This window comes from Triticum aestivum, chromosome 6A (genome assembly GCF_018294505.1).
Source record: "Triticum aestivum cultivar Chinese Spring chromosome 6A, IWGSC CS RefSeq v2.1, whole genome shotgun sequence".
Classification (NCBI taxonomy): Eukaryota; Viridiplantae; Streptophyta; class Magnoliopsida; order Poales; family Poaceae; genus Triticum; species Triticum aestivum.
In genome coordinates, this window is record NC_057809.1 from 90,972,202 (window position 1) to 90,981,936 (window position 9,735).

The 9,735-nt window shown below is 44.0% G+C and overlaps 1 protein-coding gene across 1 annotated transcript; it reads right to left on the reverse strand.

Annotated features, from left to right (window-relative positions):
• LOC123129484 (SNF2 domain-containing protein ENL1-like) lies at nt 1–6,964 on the reverse strand. Its single transcript, XM_044549632.1, has 17 exons — nt 6,932–6,964; nt 6,172–6,396; nt 5,043–5,098; nt 4,864–4,954; nt 4,286–4,423; nt 4,119–4,196; nt 3,429–3,638; nt 3,268–3,339; nt 2,538–2,621; nt 2,323–2,441; nt 2,106–2,217; nt 1,923–1,991; nt 1,725–1,819; nt 1,295–1,423; nt 1,079–1,199; nt 927–991; nt 1–112 (listed from the first exon to the last, which is right to left on the reverse strand). Exons 1-17 carry the CDS (start codon nt 6,962–6,964, stop codon nt 1–3), a joined length of 1,809 nt encoding a protein of 602 aa, XP_044405567.1.
• Nucleotides 6,965–9,735: the final 2,771 nt, after the last annotated feature.

Sequence of the window (9,735 nt, forward strand, 5' to 3'; positions counted from 1 at the left end):
TCAGGGCAGCGGCGCTGAAGGGAGGGCGCGGCGGCAGCGGAGATCAGCGGCGCGGGAGGAGGGAAGGCGCGGCGGCAGACTAGGGTTGCGGCGCGCGAGGGACCGTGTTAGGCTGATACCGTGTAGAAAATAGGTGCAACTCACGATATATTCATCGGGTGCGTATGCACGTGTATATATAGGTACAAGGGGAGTCTAGACCTCAACTATACAAGGAAGGAGGTAGACTTATTGTATAAGAAACACACATGCAATATACATCTCAACACTCTTGTACCAAATTTGTCTCTTCTCTTTCTTTTTTCTTCTTTGACTTGGTGTGCCATTTAACTACACAGGATTGTTTTGTTGTTACTTTGCATGCCTCTGATTAGTTAGTAGGATTTGTCATGTATGGCACGACATATATATGTTCTTCGTATCTCTTGAGTCCTCGTCTTCTTTCCAATTCCGTTCTTCTTTGGTGAAGCGTTTTCTCTCCCTGTCAGGACTTCTCCTCATTGTGAAACTCAAAAAACAATTATGAAAAGCACCAGTAGTATTCTCATGCACATCAACTTTGTGGAGACTTCGGTTCAAATACATTTGACTTGTACGAAAAAGATGACATCATGTTCAGAGGGTCGGGATGACCGCCCTCTGACACCTGCTACTTCCATTGGAAATCAATAACAACATTCAACCAGCATCCATGATGTTTCATACACTCATCCAGAACATAGAAAAGAGAAGCTGAACCAACAAACGTTGGATGCAGCCACTTACAGCCTCGGTAGAGTTCGACAGAACAAAAGACATAATAAAATTCAGCAAGCAGATGAACTACTTCGGTTGGTCATGAGCTAAGATGCAGCAGCCTGGTGAAGTGAGCATAATTAGCAGACCACTTTCTTGGATGGCGACGACGACGACGACTCGGCGATCACCGCCAGCTTTTGTCATCCAAACCATGTGTCCCGTCTCCACACTGAGGCAGGCTCGGCTCCAGCGTCTGCCAGCCACAATATGTACATTCTTCTCAGCTCATTACAGATAGGCGAAAGCACATAGCTCTTTTGCAGAACCGAAGGAGGCTTACCGTGCTCGCGAGGGTTTCCGACAGCCAGTTGATTTCTTCAGGGATATCTGAATCTGTGTTCTTGCCTGCCAAGTGTGTTCTAGCAGTGACGCCCTCGACCTTCGGCTTACCATGGGCACCCCTACATGACGTAAACTCAAGTTTAGTGATAATCCACTTGATGGCTGCTAACAAAAGAATGACAAAATGTGGTGTGTTGGAGGCAGCAGCACTGACCTGCCCGGAGCATCGTTCTCACTCAACATCGGCAAGATTTCTGTTTCTGAAAATAGGAGGCTGTGATGGCTCACACCTGCTATTCCTTGCTTCTCCAGAAACTGGATGTGCTCCCGCAACGACTCGTCCCTGGAAGATACAGTACAGGCAAACAGATTAACTTCGCAGCAAAGGAGGTAGAGTTCATGCAAAAACTAGCTGTTACATTTTCCTTTGGGTACCCCATATCATCCTATCAAGAAGAACTAAAGCTTTCTGCGTCCCAAAATGCATGCGTAACACAACATTTTGGTGTCCATTTTCTGACTGATTTGTACCAGGTAATTATTAAAGCTATTTTTCATTTTATATCCATGTTAAAGTACATGGAGCCTCAGATAGTCGAGCGCTGATATCATCAGAATTAATGGAACAAAAGCAAATGTCTTACATGTCAAGCTGCTGTCCATGCTCTTCTTGCAGTTGTTTCTGCGTGAGGGAAACATCAAAACCTTGTTCCGGCATACTGAAAAGCTCCCAAAGGTCCTGAAGATGTGCACAAAGAATTAGCCGTACTATCCAGTAAAACATCCAGCAAGCAATGACAAGTGGATTATCACTAAACTTGAGTTTACGTCATGATACGTACGCTCTGGCTGAAGTAACGTCTCTGTTCTTTCTTCTCCGTGGCTGCCCTAAACAAACCACCCTTGAGGACCTGCAAAAAGGTATATACGATTCAAGGATGCGAAAGTATGGAACTTAAAGATAGAGCCTGGAGATGTCATTATGAAAAACATTGGAGTAAGAAAATTCTAGATCATATTTGAACCTGCGATTTATACATCTTTTCTTCGACAGTTGCAGAGGTCATTAAGCGGTACACAATCACTTCTTTGGTCTGTCCAATTCGATCAACCCAATCAACGCTCTGATTATCCGTACTGTAAAATGGAAGATCGTGTTATGGAATAAAAAAACTTGCAGTGACAAGCATTCATAAAAGCAAAAGGAATACACTTGTTAAGGACGTGCCAATGTTCGGATACCTTGGATTCCAAGCAGGATCGACTAGTATGACACGAGCTGCCTTGGTGAGTGTAAGTCCAAGACCACCGACCTTTGTGGTCAGTAAAAATATTTGACCTCCGTAGCCCTCTTGAAAATCCTGGATATGCAAATGCATAATACGTAAGCAACATAGCATATATAATTGAGTTCATTGCCTAACATAACATAGAAAAAGGGAAGTGAGAATAGGAACCTTCACAATCCTTTCCCTCTCGGAAATATCAGTGATGCCACCATCCATGCGAGAAAAGTCGTAGCCCTCTAATATTATAGCTTCCTTTTGCAATAATTGAATGTGTTACAACAGATGACAATCCACGTCTCAAAACTACTTTTTATGGTATACTGTAGTACATACTCAACGAAAATGGGAATGTATATTCTGATGCCAGCACTAGATCAGACATGCCAAAAGCCACCAGTCATGCTAAGATAATATTTTATCTCAAGTACTACTTGTCTATTGAACGGAACTTGAATGTGATATGCCTCTTCTGTTGCACACAAGTGTCTAAGACTCGACGTAACAGTAAGACGTGCACTTATTTTAACATCAGTATATTTTGTAAGCAGAAATTACCCATTTACTCTATTAACAGAGTTTATCATGTACTACCTCTGTAAACAAATACAAGACGTTTTAGAGACTTAACACAAGTCTCCAAAACGTCTTATATTTGTTTACAGAGGGAGTACGTGAATATACAAAAACAACAATATATACAAAATAGTACTATCTCCGTCCCGAAAAGCTTGTCTTAGATTATTTAGATATGGATGTATCTAACACTAAAACGTGTCTAGATACATCTGTACCTAGACAAATCTAAGACAAGCTTTTTGGGACCGAGTGAGTAGATCTAATTTGAATGTTATAGTATAACACAAAAACACGGCATGCACTCCAAGAATTGACAACAGACCTGAATAAGGTTTAGCATTTTACAAGTCTGAGAAAATATCAGAACATTGTGGCCCTCTTCAAGAAGATTCGGCTGCAACATCAACATTAACCATTTGAGTTTGCATAAAGAAATAGTTGGAGTACATTACTAACAACTAATATGCTTCAATGAATGCTTACCAACAAAGACAGGATAAAAGATAACTTGCATGAGACTTCCTGACTGAACTGTACTGCATCATCATCATGAGCCATATCTGCGAGGTTCATGGCCATTTTTTCAACCATCACTATATCCTGAGTACTAAAATCTCCATCCATGCCTTCCAAGATGTCCCCAGCAGCTCTCTGAGTGCATATCAGTGGGTGATCACATATTTTTTTCAATACCTGTTGAGGAAAAGGAAAAACGTGAAACGGACATAATTGCACAAAAGAATGTGCACAGAAGAATTCCTCAAAAATGTGCACAGAAAAACAAATGACAAATTAAGGCCATACAATTAGCAAATGCTGCCTCCCATACAACCTCCATTTTACTTTATAAGTGTATTTTTGGTTTAGCTCAGAGGTAACGGATAGGATTAATAGTAAGGGAACATTATTGTCTTAGAATAGTTAGTCAAGATGCAAGTTTAACAATAAATGATGAAGAGACTGAGAGATAAATGAGGGCAAGAGATAGAAAAAGTCATCATTTCTACAAGCATGCCTTATATTTTGATATAATATTGCAAACTCTTTTGAATCAGAGCAAGTATATGAATGAGCATACATAAGCAGAGCTAAAGGAGTAGATGACAGCAACAAGAGAACAAACAAAGTTCGACAAGATGGATGCAAAGAGAAGGCTTTGGAGCTTATGCTTACATTAAGAGCAGCCAAGGGATTTCCTTCCGATTCAAATTGAACTAGCTCACTGTTCAGAAAAGCTTCATATAGACGTCTCTGCACCCAAAAAACAGACAAATTGCAAAATTGTCATTCGCCCAATTACTCGACCAGTTTTGCATTAGCGACACCAAAATTTATAGTACCTGGCAATCTGTTAATTTCAGCCAGATAATTAGCTCATCCTTCTTTGGAAGCTTTTTATCATCTGTCAACCCAGTCTCAAGGGACACTTCACTTTTCATGCGTCGCAAGAAATTTGGCTTTATCCGTTCTCTTAATTCCTGTGAAACAAAGTTAATTATGAAAGAAGAATTATAATAGGTGTAAGTTCAGACGACTACAAGTAATTATCCAGATTCAGATGGCTTAATCTAAATGGCTTGCCCTCTCATGGTTCAACTAGAAGTCAACATTAGATAATGTGGAATTGAAATGCAGTTCAGTTAGAGAATTGCTTTCACATGTCAAACCAGAGACGAAAGTACTACTTAGCTAATATAGGAATACATTATGCACATCTTAGAGATCAGCATGTTGAGCTTGTAATTTCTCAACAAATCACAATGACAAGAAGTAATGGCATTGCACATGGTGGAATATATCAAACATGATCACCATTTATACAGTACTAAAATGCGGACATACCAAAAAGTAAGAAACAACGCTGACACACTAAAGTCTATCTGTCAATTGGACTCAAACACACAAAGATGACAGGTACCTTCGCTGCATTTGAGCGTATGTGCTTCTCTCGATTGCTTGCGGTCTTGTCATTTCCTCGACTGATAGGCCGTTGATACCTTGTTCTGAACCTCCCAAAATAGAGAAATAAATAGCACTACATGGTGCAAAGTAAAGCAGCATCACTAATGCAGGAAAACAAGGGAGTAAGTAAATTACTCTTCCTCATCACCCATGGCTTCCGGGCAACAGAAATTGAAAATCGCCCACATTTTCTACAAGAGTATGCATGCTTATTTGCATCAGTAATAGGAGGACAAAGCACATACTCCCTCCGTCCGCGAATAAGTGTACTTCTAGCTTTTGTCTTAAGTCAAAGTTTTGAAATTTTGACCAACCATATATAAAAAAGTGATAACATATATGACATCAAATTAATATATTATGAAAGTACATTTTAAAATAGATCTAGTGATATTAATTTAGTGTCATAAATGCTAGTATTTTTCCCTATAAAGTTGGTCAAAGTTTTAAAACTTTGACCTAGGACAAAAGCTAAAAGTACACTTATTGGTGGACGGAGGGAGTAGGAGCATGTAAAGTACGGGGTTTTAGAAATTTCAGCTAGGTGGTACCATCAAGCTTATTTTGAAATCTTTTTTTTGCGGGTAAAGCTTATTTTAAAATCAACAGGGATTAATCTGCATCAATTTGGGGGGGGGGGGGGGGGGGGGGGGCGAAATGTCGTGAAATAGGAGATCCTACTCGCATATCATGTGGCTGAGGCCGACAACTTAAAGCTCCTTGATCCAATGGGTGAGAAGTGTCTTTGGGGCGACGACTAGCACCTTCCTGATCAAACTGGAATGGAACAACCCTGCCAAAAAGGCAGAAACCTGCACCAACTTGATATCGAGAATATTGCATCACTAACTTGATATCGAGATATATTTTGGCTGAAGGAAACAAGTGCCAGTGTAGTTTGCAGATTACTACTAGCTTGGAAACAAGTATAATTAAGCACACGATACAATAGCAACAAAACAAATTCGATTATTGGGTCGCATCAGATGATATATGATTGGTTTCAGCACCTTACTATGCAGGAACGATGCAGTTTTCAGAATAATCTCTGCAGCGTAGCTAGTACTAGTAGGCTAATAGTAGCATTCATCCACAACAACCTTCCTAACGCTAGCAAGTATAATTAAGGGAGAAACAGAGCCGATGATGGTGAGAATGAGATCAATACGAACTAACAGGTCTTGTTATGATCAATCAATTAAGTGAGAAACAATTTAACGAGAAGAACGAGTGGATGTCAATGGGTTCGAGGGAGGGAGGGGACCTGCATGGTCTTGCCGAGTCCCATGTCGTCCCCTAGGATCCCGCCGGTTCCCCTGCAGTGCAGCGACCAGAGCCAACTGAGCCCATCGTGCTGGTGGGCGTAGAGCATCTTGAATACCCTCCCTGGGAGCCTGTACAGCGGCGGGCCCCATCTCAAAGTCCTCCTCCAGTCCTCCTCCTCCTTCTCCTCGTCGCCGTCGATGTGATGATGGTTTTCCACCTCTTTCTTTTAAAAAGGGACGCTTTATTACTTAAAAGATTTAAGCATTACACCCGGTCTCTGCACAATTAAGACACACACAGCCAAATAAGATAAGATCCTCACACACAAAATAAAAATAGAAGGACTGTCTACTTTACATCTGGATGAAAATAAATTTGCTTTCAGTCATATTTTTTCCGCCAGTTCAAGGAAGGATGACAAGTGTCCCTGTCCTGTGTCTCCTGTCCTCTGTTTGCTCCTTGTTGTCCGGCTTTTAAACACACTCGCATCATCATGTTAACGGGTCTACACCCCAACTCTTTTCAACCCGTACAGGAAAGCAGCAAGAAAGGAGAAAAATAACCCAACGTTACAGGCAAAACTTTCCCATGTCCACTATTCTAAAACTAACAACGCACGACCAAAATGAAATGAAAAATACAATCTGGAAAAGAACTAAAATTCCACTAAAGAATTTAGATGTAATATCCACTAAAAATGCACTGTAAAAATCTTTATGTCCACTAAGAATTACAATGTAAAAATCCATTAAAATTACACTAAGATTTGTTAGAGTTATAATATAAGTCATGTACCCCTTTGTATTTATCCCGTTGTATAAGGGGTTTCCTGCATATGTTCCACACCTGTACATGTATATATATCGGCCTATGGCCTCATGGGAATACAAGTTGCATATTCCTAACATGGTATTAGAGCTAGGTCAATTTTTTGCACACTGCAACTCGTGCTATTGATCCGTCGATCGCAGCCGCCGGCCTCGATCTCCTGTTTCCGCTCGTCTGGCTCCCGATCGAAGCTCTCCCTTGATCTCCCGGAGTCTCCCGTATCGGATCGATCTAGTCCGGCTCGTCTCGCTCCCGATCGAAGCCCCCCTCGATCTCCTGAAGTCTTCGATCGGATCGATCCCCAGCCAGCCTCGCTCCCTAGCCGGCCCGCTCGTCCCGCTTGGCAGCCGGCCCGCTAGTCCCGGTTGCAGCTCCCAGCCGGCCTGCCCGCTCGTCCTGCTTGCAGCTCCCAGCCAGCCGGCCTGATCTCCTGCTCCCGCCGGCCCTGGTCCCTGCGTTTCTTCAGCCGTCGACTGCCAGCTGCCCCTTGATCAAAAAAATGTCTGCTGCATCGGGCTATGTTGCTGTCCCTCGCTGTCCGGTGATCTTTGATGGTACTAACTACACCGAGTTTACTGGCTTCATGCGCATTCACATGCGTGGCATCCGTCTCTGGGGTGTTCTTTCTGGCGAGGTCTGCTGTCCGCCACGTCCGGTTCCTCCGGTTGCCCCTACTCCGCCGACTCCATTGGTTCTTCCTACGGATGCTAATCAGGCCGCCAAGGATGCGGCTAAGCTTGCTGATGAGGCTGCTGATCGTGCTTATGATGAGAGGGTTTTGGCTTATGAGGAGGCTCTTCAGACGTATCATGGTGCTCTATCTGTTTACACCCAGTGGCTTGATGATGATGCTCGTGCTGCAGCTGTTCTCACTGCTAGTGTTCTGCCTCAGTTTGCTTCTGAGTTTCTGGGTCTTCCTACTATCTTTGAGATGTGGACCAGTCTTCGTCATCGCTATGAGCCCTCTGGTGATGCCTTATACCTTTCTGTGGTCCATCAGGAGCATGCTCTTCAGCAGGGTGACTCTACTGTTGATGACTTCTATGCACAGAGTTCTGCTATCTGGCGCCAGCTTGATTCTCTCCGCAGTGCTGGTTGTCGTACTTGCCCCTGTTGCCAGGCTGTCCAGGCCAATTTGGAGTTTCATCGCGTCTACGAGTTCCTGTCTCGGCTCCGTAAGGAGTTTGAGCCCCGGCGTGCTCAGTTGTTTGCTCGTGGCCGTATTTCTCTCATGGAGGCGCTTTCTGAGATTCGTGCGGAGGAGACTCGCTTACGTGGTGCTGGTTTGCTGGAGGTTCCCTCTGTGCTCGCTACTCGGTCTTCTTCCACGCCACCTGCTACACCGACCCCTTCTCGCTCGAGTGCTCCGCCGTTCTTGCCCACTCCTTCTGGAGGCTCAGGTTGCCCCCGTCCACATTGCGACTACTGCAAGAATGATGGTCATATTGAGTCCCAGTGCTACATGAAGAGGAAACACCTGCGCAAGGCGCGATCATCATCTTCAGGGACTTCGTCATCTACCTCGACAACTTCAGCCATTGCTTTGACTGAGCAGGATATTCTGAGACTTAAGCGTCTGCTCGCGGCTTCAGGTTCTTCCTCGACGGGTACTGCTGGTTCTGTGACTGATGCTTCTCGCACTGAGCAACCGCCCTCTACACAGTCAGGTACATCCCCATGGGTTCTGGACTCTGGAGCTTCTTTTCATATGTCTTCTCATTCTTCCACTTTGTCCTCTCTTCGATCACTGGATTCTCATGTTCATGTCTTCACTGCTGATGGTACTCCACTTTCTGTTGCTAGTAGAGGCAACCTTACCACTCCTTATTCTGTTCCTGATGTCGCTCATGTTCCTCGACTTACCATGAATCTGTTTTCTGCTGGTCAACTTACTGATTCTAGTTGTCGCGTCATCCTTGACGTTGACTCTTGTTCTGTCCAGGACCGTCGCACGCACACTCTAGTTGGGGCTGGCCCTCGCCGCCGTGATTCTCAGGGTCTTTGGGAGTTGGACTGGCTTCATGTTCCTTCCGCTGCCACCACCATTGCCAGTTCCTCCGCTTCAGTCGCCTTCTTTACTGGTTCCTTCAAGCAGTGGCATCATCGACTTGGTCATCTGTGTGGTTCTCGGTTGTCGTCTTTAGTTCGTCGAGGTCTTCTGGGGTCTGTCTCAGGAAATGTCTCTTTAGAGTGTCAGGGTTGTCGTCTTGGCAAGCAGATTCAGTTACCATATTCACACAGTGAGTCAGTGTCTAAGCGTCCTTTCGATTTAGTCCATTCTGATGTATGGGGTCCGGCTCCTTTCGCTTCGAAAGGTGGTCATAAATACTATATTATTTTCATAGATGATTTCTCTCGTTACACATGGCTTTATTTCATGACTTCTCATAGTGAGGTGTTGTCTATTTATAAGCGTTTTGCTGCCATGGTTCATACTCAGTTCTCTTCACCCATTCGTGTTTTTCGTGCTGACTCCGCTGGCGAGTATATCTCTAAGATGTTGCGTGGTGTTCTTGCTAAGCAAGGAACTCTCTCTCAATTCTCTTATCCTGGTGCTCATGCTCAGAATGGTGTGACTGAGCGAAAGCATCGACATCTTCTTGAGATGGCTCGTGCATTGATGATTGCTGCCTCTCTCCCGCCTCATTTTTGGGCTGAGGCCGTCTCCACCTCCACCTATCTTATCAATATACAGCCTTCCGCCGCTCTACAGGGTGGTGTTCCCTTCGAGCAT